General features: G+C 34.8%; 2 protein-coding genes across 7 annotated transcripts; one reads left to right on the top strand and one right to left on the bottom strand.

Moving 5' to 3' along the window:
• Nucleotides 1–1,804: 1,804 nt before the first annotated feature.
• On the top strand, nt 1,805–8,753 carry LOC102602760 (uncharacterized). Its single transcript, XM_006337983.2, has 8 exons — nt 1,805–1,972; nt 2,061–2,229; nt 3,071–3,231; nt 3,312–3,416; nt 3,991–4,791; nt 4,879–5,068; nt 5,389–5,572; nt 8,180–8,753. The coding sequence occupies exons 1-8, from the start codon at nt 1,857–1,859 to the stop codon at nt 8,566–8,568; spliced, it is 2,115 nt and encodes a 704-aa protein (XP_006338045.1). The 5' UTR covers nt 1,805–1,856; the 3' UTR covers nt 8,569–8,753.
• Nucleotides 8,754–11,494: 2,741 nt separating this feature from the next.
• LOC102602199 (putative leucine-rich repeat receptor-like serine/threonine-protein kinase At2g24130) lies at nt 11,495–16,502 on the bottom strand. 6 transcript variants are annotated; one of them, XM_015311001.1, is made up of 5 exons: nt 15,497–16,502; nt 15,136–15,215; nt 14,804–14,959; nt 13,862–14,017; nt 11,495–13,488 (listed from the first exon to the last, which is right to left on the bottom strand). In XM_015311001.1, the coding sequence occupies exons 2-5, from the start codon at nt 15,209–15,211 to the stop codon at nt 13,298–13,300; spliced, it is 579 nt and encodes a 192-aa protein (XP_015166487.1). In that variant the 5' UTR covers nt 15,212–15,215; nt 15,497–16,502; the 3' UTR covers nt 11,495–13,297. The 6 variants fall into 6 exon arrangements, with proteins under 6 accessions (XP_015166487.1, XP_015166428.1, XP_015166406.1 ...); XM_015310942.1 differs by having other exon boundaries at nt 13,862–14,250; nt 15,058–16,502; XM_015310920.1 differs by having other exon boundaries at nt 15,058–16,502.
• Nucleotides 16,503–16,645: the final 143 nt, after the last annotated feature.

Here is a 16,645-nt window from a genome sequence, read left to right as displayed (position 1 = left end):
TATTGGACGCATCCTCTTTTCCTTTTCAAGGTAAGAGATAAGGTTATGTACTTGCTACCTTTTCTAAACCCCATTTGTGAAATTTCACCGGAGATGGGCATGTTGTTATTGTTACAACAAGATTGATTGTAGCCTTTAATCATATAAATTTAACATAATAAACGTTAATATTTCAATGAAACTATTTTGTACTCAAGTGAATTTTACCATCTTTTCAAAGATTTATATTTATTTAACATTTTTAAAGTTTAACTTATCACATAAGTGAAATAATATTTGATCTCTTTTTCAATCATCGAGAAAAATCGAAAGAACCGACTAAAGCCGAAGTCGAAAAACCCGACTTTATGTGGTTTGATCTGATTTTTAGATTTAATAAACCGATATAATTGGTTTTTTTAAAAAAAAAACAAATCAAACTGACCTATGTACACCCTAATGGTGTGTATGTAGTCTTACTCCTGTTTTCTAAGTATAAAGAGAGGTTATTTTCTAGATCCTCGGCTTATACATGTTCAAATTGCGAGAAAATCTCAATGCTATTACCTCTTAGAGGCATAATAATAACCGTTTCGTTTAATCTGACCTCAATTGTATCTAAGCTCCCCAAACTTTAGACGTGCCAATTAAACACTTAAATTTATATAAAATTAAACAAATAGATATATTCATTTTACGTGGAATCTTACACGACAATTTTATATCACACGTGATATCATATATGTAATATGTCATGTAAGACATGTGTATCTATTTTAATTTTATACAAAATAAAAATAAAAATTCTGATATGTTTCTTCTTATTCCGATATATGCTATTACACATTCCATATATAAGTTTATATATAAACATTATGTATATACTGCACATATGAAATTAAAACTTTGGAAATGAAAAATCGTTTAATATTTACGCTTGAAACACCACAAAATAAAAGGAAAAAAAAAAACAGAAAATGCTCTACTTTCAATCCTAAACCTATTAGTGTTTTTTAGCTAGAAATTTACAAAGTTAAAACTAAATCATCCTATTATAATATTATCTGTATATATGTGCTTTATATCCATAGGGATAATAAAAGATAAGTAGGGATAAGAGTCTGAAAAATATCTCAATTTTGGTCGGATTGGCTGTTGCGATACTAAACTTTCATGAGGACCTATTACTTCCCTAAACTATTTAATACCATATTTTAAACATATATATTTGTCCACGTGGACATAAAAAATAATGCAAAATTATAAATAGTAATGTGTCCACGTGGGCACATATATACCTTAAAATACACTATTAAATAGTTCAGGGGTAAAAAATACGGTATTAAATAGTCTAAGGAGGTAATAGGTCTTATGAAAGTTTAGTAACGCAACAGCAAATTCGATCAAAGTTGGGGTATTTTTCAGACTCTTATCCCTGATAAGTATGATAACAATAGTTTACTTAAATAAGGAAATTATGTAATTAATCCCTGAGTCTATTAGTTTTTTTTTTTTTTTTAAAGAACCCTAGCATAATCCGCAGTCTATGTGACAGGCTCGACTCAAAGAGGGAAATTGATCTCGATTGATCCGTGTGGAGAACCACCCTCCAAATCAATTGAGTCATTTCAGAGGGACCAAGTTATTATTAGCTATAAAACTTTATTTTATTTACAAACACAGTTAATTCGATGATCCAATAGCAATAAGCCATAAAGTAATAATTAACTTTTTGATCCGAATTCAAATTTAGTCGATCTCCAATAATGTAATTTCAGATCCATTTGTATTAATAGTTCTAATAGATCACAGGCTGCAAGTTTCCTTCATTCAGTCTTCTGAGTCCTCTTTCTCTGTGTGTGAGAAAAAAAGGAAAAATGCACGGAAGACCACGCAAAGCTCCAACTCCAGAAGAGCAAGAAGCTTTTAGTGTCAAAGCTTCCAAATTACGGTCTCTACAATCACAATTTCTCCAATTTCATCACGCCAAAATGTAATTTTTTAAATTTTTTGTGTTCTTGATTTACAAAAAAGATCAAATTTTGATGTTGGTTGATAATTTATTTGTGGGGTTGTTTCAGATATACAAAGGAAGCTTTAGATGTAAGTGCAAAGTTGTTAGAGTCAAATCCTGAGTATTATACTGCTTGGAATTATAGAAAACTTGCTGTCCAGCATAATTTGAATCTACCTGAGGTGGAGAACAATGAGGAGTCTGTTAAGTCAATTCTCGATGAAGAACTCAGACTGGTAAGTTGTTTTTTTTGGATAAAAATGATATCTTTCCAAATGGGTCGGATTGGATATTGAGGATTCATGTATTAGTATTTTCTTGATGGGAGGTTTTGTGGGAAGAGAAAGGAATGCTCAATTTTCTATTCTTAAAAGGGGCTGCTTGTTCTTTTTTTTTTTTGGTTGTTGACATATTTCCTCTTATTATGAATGATGTTACATGTTGTTGCTCTGAAGTGTGTTGAATAAAAATGCTAAAGTTATAGACAAAACCTAATGTGGCTCTTTTATCTGACTGAGTAAGAAGGATTGGGCCTCTGATTGGGCGGAATAACTATAGAAGATTTGTACCTTGACTTTGAATCTTCTACCAAATGGATCTGCGTTGAATGTATAATGAAACTTCAATTATATTTTAACTTATATGTTGTGCTCTGTGTTGTCAAAGGCGCGCTTAAGGTGCAAAACACGTTGGCGCTTTAGTGTTGTCATCCAGGCGCTAAGGCATACTTTTCCTTGCCAATGAGTGTAATCCTGATGGTGCGACACCGAACAATTGATATTTCACTTTATCCTGATCTTTTCTTCATTTTTGTTGTCCATATATTTGTTATTCATGCTTATAATTAGTTGTCTTGAACTACACATTTATATTTGCATTTTTTCCCCTCCATTTAACGCCCCACAATATTTGCTCTTCCGCTTAAAACTCCAATGGACCTTAATCTTTTTTTGTGTTGTTTGCCTTTGATAACATTGTTCTTAGGTGGTTTAACTAAGAACAAAGCTTGTTATCATAAGCAATTAATTTTTTTGTGTGGTTGCCTGTGATTCAGCTAAAGTTTTGCATGTTGATTAGGTAGAGAATGCATTAAAGAGGAATTTCAAGTCTTACGGAGCATGGCATCACCGTAAGTGGGTGTTGAGCAAAGGGCATTCTTCCACAGACAGGGAATTGTTGCTTCTGGGTAAGTTCCAGAAGGCAGACGCCCGCAACTTTCATGCATGGAATTATAGAAGGTGATGACCTGGATTAAGTTGAACGCAAATTACTGGACTGTTGCATTCTGCCTAACACTTCTTTTTGGCAACTCTTTCAGGTTTGTCACAACATTAAAGAACATACCAAATGAGAAGGAACTAGAATACACTACCGACATGATATATGATAATTTCAGCAACTATTCTGCTTGGCACAACCGCAGGTATCTATTACTATTTCTTTTTGGTTCACTCTCGTTAGACCTATTTCCTGAGTAGAAAAACTTCTCTAGGTTGAGATTGTGTTAATCATGCTGCTCTTGTACAAAAACTAAAGTCACTAACATACTAAGAAGGCAAGAAGACAGTCATACCCCTCGAAGAAAAAGTTATGTTATTTTTAACAAATGGAATGCTAAACATGTAGCTCCATCCCAGTTATCAAACCTCCATATTTAGACAGGTCATTGTCACATATTCATGCCCTTATCATGTGTTGCAAAAGTGTGGATAAGACTTCATCTTTTGGCGTATTTGATGGACAGATATACAACATGATGTGTCATAGCATGTCTCTAGTAAGCACATTGATATGAAAATTCTATTGGTTTAAGAGCCCATAGTTTCATAACTATGTTATTTTATGGGCTCCAAGATGCACTCGTCGTTTAAAAGTAAGTTAATAAGTATCACATACCATTTTAGCTCATGAGGAACTCTTATTCTGACCTATATTCTACTACGTTGTATCTCTTATCTCTTCCAATGGTTCATCTCCCCATAATGACTCGTATACAGTGTTCTTCTTTCTCATCTGCTGAAGGAAAAAGCAAAAGGATATTGTCCCAAGGACAATGTATTTACAGAAGAGTATGAGTTTGTGCGCCATGCTCTTTTCACAGATCCAGATGATCAAAGTGGTTGGTTTTATCATCTGTGGCTTCTTGATCAGACAGTTAAACTAGAGACATTGTTGGTTTCTTCATGGCCACCACATGGCAGTAATCTTTCCTTATCCGTGGATGGATCGTTTGGAGATTGCTCTTTATCACCCTTTACCAGTCTTCAGACTAATACTAGAATACTTCCACTTGTTCTCTATTTCAGCGAAGCTGTTGAGAATGTATGTTCATCTACAGTAGTAATCGAATGTGAAAATATTGCGAGTAATGAGCTCGTTTGGAGATCACTTTCAGGAGATGGAACTGGGTCTGCTCAAGCTTGGTTGACATATCTTAATTTTCCAGAGGAACATGCACATTCTGAAAAGGCTTACCAAGTAAAGGTCAGCCTTGCTCGTTCTCAAGGCATTTTCTCTTCAACTGGCGTTCATCATGGAGATTCTTCTCATATTGAATTTTCAGTGTCTGTACCACCTTATCGTTCAGAACATGTTGATTTGAAAAATGAAGGGAAGATCTCTTGGAGTGATGAAAGTTTCTGCACTCATGACGCCCAGTTTCTTGAGTCAGTTCTGGTTAACTTGTTCCATCTAGAAAGAACCAAGATAGATGAAACAGTGGTGGACTATCAGTGGAATATAACGACCATCAATAATGAGATATCACACTGTAGGGAGTTGTTATCAACAATGAACTGGTAGGAAATTTGTTTACACGCTGAATACATTTACGGCAGCTGTATTTTCCATCCTATCCTCTCTTATTAGTTCTTTATCTGTTTCAGTAAAATCGGGAAGTTAACACTTGCCAGACTGCTGATGGCCCATGACACCTTAATGTCATATGCTGGCACTAGTCATAGAAATGTTAGCCCCCATGCAGAAATTCTTCAACTATATGACGATTTAAAGAATATGGACCCAGCACATCTCCACTACTACCAGGATGAATACAGCATAGTACTTCTGAAACAGGTATCGGTTTCTGTTAAATTTTTCATGCACCTAGTCTTCTAATGGATAGCTCATTATTATATTTTACTCTTTCTGTTATATGAACAAATCCTCTACAAGCCCAACTCTTTTATTATGGTTTTTGTCTTATTGATAATTTGGAAAAAGTAATGCCACAAAGAAATTGGAGACCTTGTGGTTTATTCGTTTCATAATGCCAGCAACAACTTGGATTCAAAACGTGAAGACTTGTATTGTAATTCAATTTCAAAATAGAAATCTTGTGATATGTTGTTGAACCTTTCCTAGAACTGCACAAGCTTAATCATCTGATGTTGCAGATAATCTCCAATCAAGAATTGTTGCTGAAGCACTGCCGTGAATATAGGGATCCATATTTTCCAAGAATCAATAATTTCTGTCTGCGATTTAATAATCTTTCACTTTCACGTATTGGGTCTATGGAGCAACTTTTGTGGGTCCAAGTCTTAGATCTCAGCTACAACCAACTTAAGACACTTGAAGGTAATTTCTCTAGCTCTTTCTAGTTTATCTTTCTTGTTAATTCAAGTTCTCTGAAACTAAGGGGCTTCATAGAGCTTGCATAGCATTTGCTTGTCTATCTATTGAATGTACACTCAGAAGATTGATTTTCAGCTTCCTCTCCGAATTAAGACATTCTTTGGTTGAAACAAAATGTGCCAAGATTAGATCACAACTGTCATTCAGAAGGAAAAAAAGAAGAAGTTTTGTTTATGCCCCAGGAAAGGGAGGTTGTGTTGCATATGGTCTAGTTAGTTTGATAATTTCTGATGCAACTTCTGAAATTGTAATAATTAGACTTGCATACCTTACAACACATCCAAGCCATCCGCAAAAGAACTCTCAGAGATGCCGGAATAGTGTGTATTTTCTCCTCTATTTGCAATGGCTCTCATCTGATTGTGAAAACACAATGAGGACAAGATGGTGGGCCTTTTGCAAGTCAAAGTTCGTCCTAAAGAAACAAGGAAAGGAGAACTACTATATTTACCACGTACAAATTCAGAGCTTCTCTGTTAAGTCTTTTCATTCTTCTGGATGACTAGTGGTCTATTTGAGTTTTTTCAATTTAATTTTAGTTTTCATAGGAAAAATACAATTTATTAATAGGGAAGAACTGTATCTAGGAATCGTCAAGCTAACAAACTAATTAAGTACATAGATTTCACCAATATTTTTGAGGATTGTCATGAAAAGGCCTTTATCTACACCACATATAGGTAAAGAAATCTAACCCTTATCCCTATCTTGTATTCATTCTTTTTAGTAGCTTTTCAGTTATAGGTGGTGCTCTAAGAAAATTTTGTTGCATTTTTGTCAACCATCTTGATTTTTGGGTTAGAGAATGAGAGGGATAGAAGATTCTTCCATGATATGATAGGGATGAATATAATAGATGTATTGAATCTTTCCTATGTCATATATTTGTTGTAAAGAGATAATATCATGATATGTAGAATATTTAGATAGCTTGATACATTAAAACTGGTCGAGTCACTCTTGCAAATTCTAAATAGTTTAGACATCATGTTGGTCTAATATTTAAACATGATTTTGACCTTGAAAAAAAGCATCTTGATCTTTTATGATCTTCGTAATGACTCGATGAAACGAAAAAAGAATTTAAAGAGATAAATGATAACTTGTTAAAAAACATCTGAGAGATGGTTTGGTTAATAAATTGACTAGCCAAAGTTAGTCTTATTTGGATTTTCTGTCTCAGTATGTGTGAACTTATGTTTTTCAAATGTATGGAGGTGCCATTAGTTTCATGGGAGCAAATGTGCATTCCTAAGAAGCTTGGTGGTCTGAACATCACAGGCAGTAAGCTATGGAATATGGCCTCTGTTGGTAAACTGCTCACTGCTCTGGCAACTAGCTATGAAGGAACATGTGTTATGGATCAGGTGGGTGCATGGAGTATATACGAAAAACAATGATAACATATGGATACATACTCCACCATTGGACTCAAGTTGGTACTGGAAGAAGACTTAATACCTTGAAAGCAGAGATGCAGGGTTGGTATTCATCTGGTGTTTACTTGCTCACTTCTTGGGAGAAATACTCACTCACATAGAGTTACAATACACTATTGGGGTAACTTGGGGGAAATACTCACTCACATAGAGTTACAATACACTATTGGGGCAACATGCTATACTTAAGAGTGTCTAACTTAATCCGGACTAAATTTGCTCAACCTAAGCACAGGTTCATATTGTGGCTACTGGCTAGCTATGCAAGACGAATTACTAACGAAAGAGAGACTCGAGAGATTAAATATTTCAGTGGAGGATGACACCTGCTGCTTGTGTGATAAGTCAGTTGGGGAGACTAATATCCATCTGTTTTTTACTTGTGAATGGATAGTGAGAGTTTAAACTGAAATACAACAATGGTCTGGGACACTTATTCCCACTGGAACTGTCAAGCATATCCTGAATAGTAGACTCAGAAGGAAGCATTGGCAGCAATTTCTCAAGGAACTTATTACTGCATTGTGTGGAGCAGTGATATACCAGGTTTGGAGTGGAAGGAACTGGAAACTGTTTAAAGGCATTATTGTAAATACAGATACAGCCGTGACATAGATTAAGAAGGAATTTGTAGATAGATTTGAGGTAGTTAAACTGTCTAGGCAAATTGGCATAGCTGGTTGTTGCAAAGATTTTGTGTAACTAGATCTCTATAGGAGGCTTAACTCTCTTAGTACCCTTCTTAGAAGGTGATTAGGAGATTGAGTGCTCTTTAGGTGTATTATTTTTCGCTTGTTAATGGTAATTTATATTGGTTACCAAAAAAATTACATGGATGTCCAGATGTAGTTATCCAGTGAAGTTGACCATGTAATAAAAAGTTACAATTAATCTGGCATTTCTTGTGGAAGTGCTCAATTATGTTTCTGAATCATGTTGACTTCAAAGGATTGCTTCTAATTTTCTGTTTTATTAAATTCTTTGCCCGAGTATCATGCCTTTCTTCAATAATGTGGCATTAGATTTCTTAATTTATTTGTGAACATCTTCTTGTGGGAGCTTTTTCATGCTTGAAGCTTGCTTCATTCCATTATTCTCTAAATTGATGCAGGCTTGGAGGTGATGCAACTTCTCTCCTGCTTGAATGTCAGCTACAATAAACTCTGCAGTTTTACTGCATTGGAACCTTTGAAACTGCTAAGGTCACTGAAAGTCTTAGATATCTCTTACAACGAGATTGGAGCACATTCTATTGACACGAGGAGGTATTTGTGCTCTTCCCCTCTTAACCATAGAAGTGGAGGTGACTGGAAAACTGAAGAATCTGAGATCCATTGCGCTGAGGTGGCTGATTATTGGGAAGCCTATGCTATTTTTAAAGACTTGAACTTGATACAATTAGATCTTAAAGGAAATGCAGTTTCCAATGAAAAGATAAAATCACTTCTAATTAAGCTATTACCGTCACTAAAGTGGCTTGATGGTGAAAGTTGCCGATAATTAAAAGTTACATCTCCGTCACTGTTACTGGATTTCTCTACAAGAACAGATGAGGGTAATCTTTTGTTACTATTATGAATTAAAGATATCTGATGCACAGAACTGTTTTTGTACCATGTAGTTGTTGCAAGACTTGCTTGTGATTGTTTGGCGTTTTCAGATGATGTATATTTATCAGCACCTGAGCAAAGGTTTTGTTTTCTGAATATTATGTGAGAGTTGCTGCAAAATTAATCCAAGCATGAAAACATTTCTGCCAGTCTACTTGTTCAACCATCATGTCATTCAAATATATATGAATTAGCATACAGGGAAAAAACATTACATGCACTTTCTTTTATCTAGAGACAACTGAGGCTCTCAGATGTCTAGTACTCTGTATCCCAAAGAAGCCTAGGAATTGGATTGAAAATGGCTTGAGATTTTCATTTTCAGTAGTACTAATGTACAAAGGATGATTTAGAATGTCTATAAGCCAAAGATTCAAGAATACAATGAAGAGACTGATCGAGTTAACGCAACCCAGAAAAGCAGTGACATAATAGTGGAAGGGGCAGTTTGCAATGGCGCGAGGTATCTGAATTGCAACATCTTAGCAATGCAGAAATTCAGATATTTGATAGTTAAGGTAATGATGCTTCCAGACAGCCATGGAAGTAGCTCATTTTCAGCTTCATCTCTTAGTACTAACTTTGTCTTCTCAGGAACCAAATTCAAGTATAATTTAGCAGTAGTATTTAGTAGCACTGCTAGAATCATGATATACCAAATTGCCTTGTTCATGTTGTTAAGTACCCAGGATACTTGTAATTTTGACTCCATTCTTGGTTTAAAAAGGCTGTTGGTTGCTTTACTTTTCTTACTCCGAGTAGGTTGAAAAAGCTGCTAAGAAGAATAGTTTTCTTTTCTCTTGCGTTCCGTTTTGTTGTCTGATAGAATGGTGGACAGAAGACTATTTATAGGGAACTTTTGTTTAGAGAAGTGTCAAGCAAGCTAATTCCTTGGTCAACAATCCCATGATCAAAGGTTATAAAGATTCTCTATTTTAAACAATAAAAATAAAAAATCCTCCCATCTTCCTTAATCCCTGTTAAATACTTGAATAATGACACCTATCATCTTGATGGGGTTTGAAGAGTGGTGATGATTAATTGATTATTGTGTGTTTGGTACGATGATAGTCATTTTCTTTTGAAAAAATATTTTCTTTCAATGGTCTTTCGGTGTTTGGTTGGTGAGTTATTAGAATTTAGATCTTTTATTAAAATTTGATCCAATAGTGATGAACTGGATAGTGTTCTAAAGAAGTTTTTTGAATTTTAAAGATTGGTAATAATTGATAAGTGTTGATTAAAATAATGATCTGATGTTAAGGCTAGGAAATCATTTTATAGTACTTTTGGTGAAAAAAAACTTTCCTTTAGTTGTTACTTTTTTAGGGTCAAACGATATTAATTTTGACTAACAATTTAAAATGTATTTTTTTATCATATAGTTTCATCATATACGGAGTATAGTTTTTGAATATCTAAAATTTTATTTTAAAATATCAAATTAATGTAATCTAATTTAGCTTTGAGATTAGTCAGATTAACTCTCGAAAAACATAACATGACAACTAAAAAGGAACGGAGGGAGTAGAAAATAACCTACTTTTAAAAAAAAAAAAAATTGACAAAATGGAGATATAAATCATTGGCCTTGCAGAGCACGGGGTCAACTCTTTGGGTACTTGATCAAGACCTTGGGGAATACGTCTCCAACCTCTCAGCAATTAATATAATTATTTATGCTCAAATAATTTCTTTAAATCGAGCCAACATTTTTTAATTTTTTTTTTAAAAAAGGTGAGTCCTATCCAAAATAAATAATTAAAAAATTATTATATTATTAATAGGTAATTAATCAATTTTAAGACGAGTAATGTTGAAAACTAGTTATGGCGGAATTACAATTTTTTGGTATAATCGTAACATAGAAACAAATTTATGCTGGAATTTCCTTTTAACTATGGTTCTACAAAAATGTTCAGTTTCGATTTTCAATTCTATGAAATTGAAAATAGCCACAGAACTTTCTAATTCTCTAAATTTAGAATTTACTGAAAACCAAAATTTGTTCATCTTAACCAAAGTTCATAAATTGAAGAATTTTCTCAAACTTGTTTAACTCTTTCACCAAAAACTGCAAGTCTGCAACTAGGGGTGTTCACGGTTTGGTTTGGGTCGATTATTGGCCAAAATCAAAATCAAACTAACTTAATCGGTTTTAAAATTATCAAAACCAAACCAAATATAATATACATTTATCGATTTGGTTGTTTTCGGTTTTGGTTTGGTTTGATTCAGTTATTAACCATACATAAAAAAAAATAAACAATTCATTCAAAATGTGAAAAAAAGTGACAACAATCCACTCAAACAAAAAAAATAGTTAGAATGACTGGCATTACAGAACTTTCGATCATTGAATTTACTGAATAAAACTTCAAAATTCACTATTTTGGCATAGAAGGAAGAGACAATGACATTTTTTAGTCCCACAAATAATTTTCATAGACACTCATATACATGAAACCAATAAGAATAATGTTCTCACCCTGGACTATTTTTTCTTTCATAAGTAAATTATAAAAATAAATTTTGATGAAACATATATAAAATCTTTAAAATTGTTTATGAATATAATATATTATGTATGTATAATAATAAAATTTATGTATATAACTTGTTGGTTCGATTCGGTTATTTCTTCGATTTTTTCGAACAAAACCATAACCAAACCAAATACTACGTTCTTAACAACCTAAAACCAAACCAAAATCCAAATTAAATCGGTTTGGTTTGATTTTTCGGTTTGAATCGGTTTTTATCCAAACCATGAACACCCCTATCTGCAACTATTCAACATGTTTCATCAAAACAAGTTGAAAGTAGAAATATGCCACATATTAAATAGTGGATAAGAAATAGCATCAACGTAGCTAATACCAGCATTACTACTAACACACTTTTATTCAGAACTATTCTTATACATCCTATCAAACGACTCTTAAAATAACAAAAGTAGCATAAAAATTTTCATGGAGAATTAGGACAGATGAAGTTTCTCCTTGCACAGTTCAATGCAGCTATCAACCTTAGCATAATATGTCGTGCGCCAGTTCCTACTAAGAAGAAGAGGAGCAATGACACTCCAAAATCCCAAAACATAAGCAACAGCTATGCATGAGAAGAAAAAGAAGTCACTCTCACCAATTCCTTGCTTCTCGTCTTCTTCTTCTTCATGCTGCTGAGGCGGGCTCGAGAACACACAATCATTTTCCAGAGGTGGTCCACAGAGTTCCTTGTTACCTCTATAACTAGATGCTTCAAAGGTGACAAATTTGTTTTCAAACGGGATTCTTCCTGATAGATGATTGAAAGCCAAATTTAAAGTTGAAAGTGAATCAAGTTGAGTCATCTGAGGAGGGATTTTTCCAATTAGATGGTTAGAAGAAAGATCCAAACTCTCCAGTTTCTTTAAGTTGATGAACGATTCTGGAATATGGCCAGAAAGGACGTTGTGTGAGAGGTTTAATGAACGGAGAGCTACTAGTTGTCCTAGTTGTGATGGAATTTCACTGGTGAAATGGTTCATAGATAGATCAAGTATAGTCATTTGAGAAAGAGGAATACCTTCATAAGAGAGTGCATTCCCCTTGGTTGTTAAAGGAACTTTGACCCTGTAGTTAGTATATGAAGGAGACAACCACATGAAGGCTAGGAGTAGAACTTGAGATTCTTTCATCCACGCGGTTATGTTACCGAGGCAAGAAGGTAAAACCCCAGAGAGTAAATTTGCTGACATGTCCAAAATATGAAGCTTTTGCATCTGGCATAAAGACACTGGAATAATCCCATGAAACTGGTTTCTTGCCAAGATAAGTATGGCTAGATGTGGAAAGAGAGGAAAATAATCTGGAACATTCCCTGATAAATTATTCCCACTAATGTCCATGACCTTCAGAACAGGAAGGTTAAACATAGCAGCAGGGAGGACTCCAATAAATCCATCATTTTGAAGATGCAAGTATGCAAGATTTGACATATTTGAAAATCGGGGCATAACCTCCCCGTGAAAGTTGTTGTTTGAAAGAACTAAATGTGCCAATGAAGTGTGATTCTGTCTTAAAGCTGGAGGAAGTTTTCCCTGTAGGAAGTTGTGAGAAAGGTCCAGAACCTCTAACTTTAGCAGATTGTCAAAAGATGAAGGAAGGGTGCCTTCGAGGGTGTTATTTGACAGGTTAAGATAGAATAAGTCTGGAAATGATTCGAGCACGTTAGTGCGAAGTGTACTGCCTAAGCAATTATCTGATACATCAAGCATCAGAAGACTTGATGCTTGAATCTGAGAAGACGCAGGAATTCCACCATACAAATGGTTGCTTCTCAAAGACAACATAAGAAGTGTATTATTATACAACAACCAGGACGGAACGCTTCCTTGAAGGGCATTATAGGACAAAGACAGGGACTTCAACTTGTGTTGTTTGGAGATGAACGTTGGAATTACATGGCCATAGTTCTGGTTTAGTCTAGTATTTCGTAGGTCAAGGGACAAAAGTTGAAAAGATGAAACCCAAGATGGAGTTTCAGTGTCAACTTCAAACTCATTATTTGTAAGATCAATAGCTTCAAGATTGGAGAGGTTAGCAAATGATGCAAACAAGAGAAGTCCATCAAACCTGTTATCTGAAAGACGAAGGGTCTCGAGCAAAGTCAGGTTGCTGAATATGTAAGAAGAAAGTCCCCTCAAAATGATTGAAAGAAAGATCTAAAGAAACCAAGGAAGTCATTCCACCAAGGCATGGATCAAGTCCACCTTGTATAAGGTTATCCTGAAGATTTAACACCTGCAGGTTCCTAAGTTTACAGATTCCTGAAAAGCGTAACAAGTAGTTAGCAACATGATCAAAAAAATTAAAGTTGCATAATGTTCATTCTACAATCTGGAAAGACAGGGAATCAGCAACCCAACTTTACTAGACAAAACACATATAAATTACAAAGTAACCAGATTCAGAGTCTGACAGAGTATCAAGGGAAAACACAAGTGGAAACCTATTTTTTAATCTAAGAAAGCTCAGAATATCTTATCGAGGACTTCATGTTATAATCATAGAATCAAGAGAACCATGTCTCACGCATAGCATATAGACGTTAATTGGAGATGCATTCTCAGTGACTTCAAGTTCAAAATTGAACTGATAGCTACAAAGAAATTGAAAGAAATTTCAAAACATCAGCATTACCTGAAAAGAAACCAGGAGAACCCCTGATATTGTTATGTGAAATATCCAGACTTTCAAGCACTGAGTGATTTTCAAAGAGGCAGGTCGGTATGCTTCCATCATCAAGAAAATTATCACTCAGATCCAACCTTTTGAGATTCTGCAGTCTACATAAAGCTGCAAGAAATATATGAAGCAACAAAAGGGATGTTTTTTGTCTAGTTCATTAATTAGAGTAGAAAATGAGTTTCGTATTCATAGGAACAACCTGAAAACTCAACTCCAGGGGATTGATAATTCATGCTGCTATCTTATACTGGTGCAAAGATTGTTAGGGGAAACTGGAAAAAGCTACAAGGTAGAACTTCATTCAGACCATGTTCTTTATCGAAGAAAAACTCTTCAGATATCTACATATGCAAGGTCACAGTTGGAATTAACAAATCAAGAAAATAGTTCCTCTGTGCAATCTTCATCTAATGACTCCCCTCATGGTGACATTTGTTTCATTTTAGAGAAGCTATTTTTAGATGATGAGAATCATACCATTAACTTAAAAATTGTAGTCAGTTTTTATGTGTTTCATGCAGACTCAATACCAATGGTTTGACGACAGCATATAGACCGAGAAGATGGTAGTTGAGTAGAGCAGAAGAGAGGGGTCCACCACCAATTAACAGTTTGTTCAGCTGGAGGAAACCATTACAGCGAGAACAACATAATATCCAGAGTAATCACACAAAGTGTTGTCTAAGGAGGGCTGAGTGTACGCAGACCTTACCCCTACCTACCTCAAAGGTAGAAGGTTGTTTCCGATAGACCCTCGGCTAAAGAACCAGAGAAAACCACTAATACATGGAAATACTAAATTGTAAACGATATTCTCACGTTAGGAAAATGAAAATAGTAATGACAATATGCACAAGATCATGTATGTAACAACAGAAATTTATCCAACTTTACCTGATAGAATGTGATGGGAATTCTTAAGGTTATTCCCAGACAGGTCTAGGCTTTCAAGGTATGAAAGATCATCAAACAGGCAATGTGGCATGCTATCATCTGTAAGATTGTTGTTGCTTAGATCTAGTTTCCACATATCCTTTAGTCCGCACAATGCTACGTCAGTTCAGCAAAACGAGCTATATCAAAACCAAGGTAGAAACTTTGATGGACCTACTATGACTGATCAAAATTCAACAACTGAGAAAACAAACCTCTGAGCAGTGGGGTAAAGGGAAACTAGGATAAATCCCTGATAGGTGCAGCTGTTCTAGAGATGCGAGGCTACATACTTGAAAATGAGGCAGAGCATCGCCATTTAAAGGGTTGAAACTTAGATCCAATTCCTTCAGGTTGCACAATTTGCATAATGCTGCAAGTATAAGTTGTTAAAAAGTAATACTCCAACATGCAACTACGTGAAGAAAGGAGATCAGGGTCACCGGTGCAGAATCATTCCAAAAAAAGTAGCAAATCTTAAAGCTCTAAGGATTCGAGGAAAGTAATAATTGTGTTTAACAGATATTAACAGCAGTAAGAGTTTGTACAGATTATACTACTAAATACTGAGGTAGGTAAGTTGTTGCACACGCAGATTTGATCAAATGAAACATGGATACAGGTAATGGAAGAACATTTTGATGAAAAGAATACCTTCTGGCATGATCCAGTTGCCAATAGCGTTGCCAGATATATAAAGAGACTGGAGATGCGTGAAACGAGTCAACAAGTTTGCATCAGGATACCATATTCCAAGTCCAAGTTCCCTTTTACTGGTAAGAATAATATCAAGAACATGTGCATCATTATTTAGATCCCTGATGCAAAAAATACCAGCCCATGCACAATAATTTTCTTCAACCCATTCATTAATTAGCGTAGATCCATTGGGATAGTTAAGGGAGTCCCTCAGCTCCAAAAGTGCCCTCTTTTCCTCCTCTACTAATTTACCATTGCAATCCATGAAATTCAAGCACATCAGTATCCAACATGTCCAAAGAAGCTGAAGCATAGGACACAAAACCCCAGCCATACTGCTGATAAATTTCTACTCAGCAATCAGTCACTAGCTAATACCTTTTGTTACAAGAATTTTCACATACTCACAGTCATGAGTCAACACCAAATTAGAAATTTTAAGTTGCCTTAAGATCATAGACCACAGGTACTTCATCAGTAAATGAACATTAGCTGTTTCCCATGATGTAACATAATTTGTATGAAAACTAACCTTTTCATTTAGACTTTTTTTTAAGATATACCAAGTCAAGCTTGACTTTGTCCAACAAATTCTGCCGCCTTGCTCAATCTTGATGGTGATTTCTAACAGTTCCTATTAACTAAGACTTGGGCAGGCAAATCAAAAGAAATCATCTCGTGTTATTTTACCTCTGGTGAACATTCGAACGATTATCTCCCATTATTTTTTTCAAGATTCAATAGCTACTAGATCACACCTTTTGGTCCAATTACCAATCCTATCATCTTAAACTCCAATACTGATTATGATCTTACAAAAGAATGCCAAAACTATATCCCTACAGGCTCAGTTTTTTAAACTATATTTTATATTCTTCATCATATAAGTTTCAAGGGTATGATGTGCGTACATCCTATCCTTGCTAGACCCCACTTATGAAACTACATTGAATATTTTGTTGTTGTTCATGATATAAGTTATTGGTTTGCGCTGAATATTTGTGATACATCAACTCTGAAGTTAATCATTGTATACATAATTGCCAAATGTTTAATTGCAGTGTGAACAATAATTGCCTTTATATAGAACTATGTAGTGAACAA

Source organism: Solanum tuberosum, unplaced genomic scaffold (assembly GCF_000226075.1).
Source record: "Solanum tuberosum cultivar DM 1-3 516 R44 unplaced genomic scaffold, SolTub_3.0 scf00002, whole genome shotgun sequence".
In the NCBI taxonomy this organism is placed as follows: domain Eukaryota; kingdom Viridiplantae; phylum Streptophyta; class Magnoliopsida; order Solanales; family Solanaceae; genus Solanum; species Solanum tuberosum.
The sequence above is the reverse complement of the archived record's forward strand: the minus strand, read 5'-3'. Positions and strand labels throughout refer to the sequence as shown.

Bases quoted from the DNA above. Each gene is read 5' to 3' on its own strand.
- LOC102602760 (XM_006337983.2), top strand. From the start codon at position 1,857: ATGCACGGAAGACCACGCAAAGCTCCAACTCCAGAAGAGCAAGAAGCT. The intron at 3,417-3,990 runs GTATCTATTACT...ACTCGTATACAG, and splicing joins TCTGCTTGGCACAACCGCAG to TGTTCTTCTTTCTCATCTGC. The intron at 5,573-8,179 runs GTAATTTCTCTA...AAATTGATGCAG, and splicing joins CCAACTTAAGACACTTGAAG to GCTTGGAGGTGATGCAACTT.
- LOC102602199 (XM_015310942.1), bottom strand. From the start codon at position 13,011: ATGTTGTCTTTGAGAAGCAACCATTTGTATGGTGGAATTCCTGCGTCT.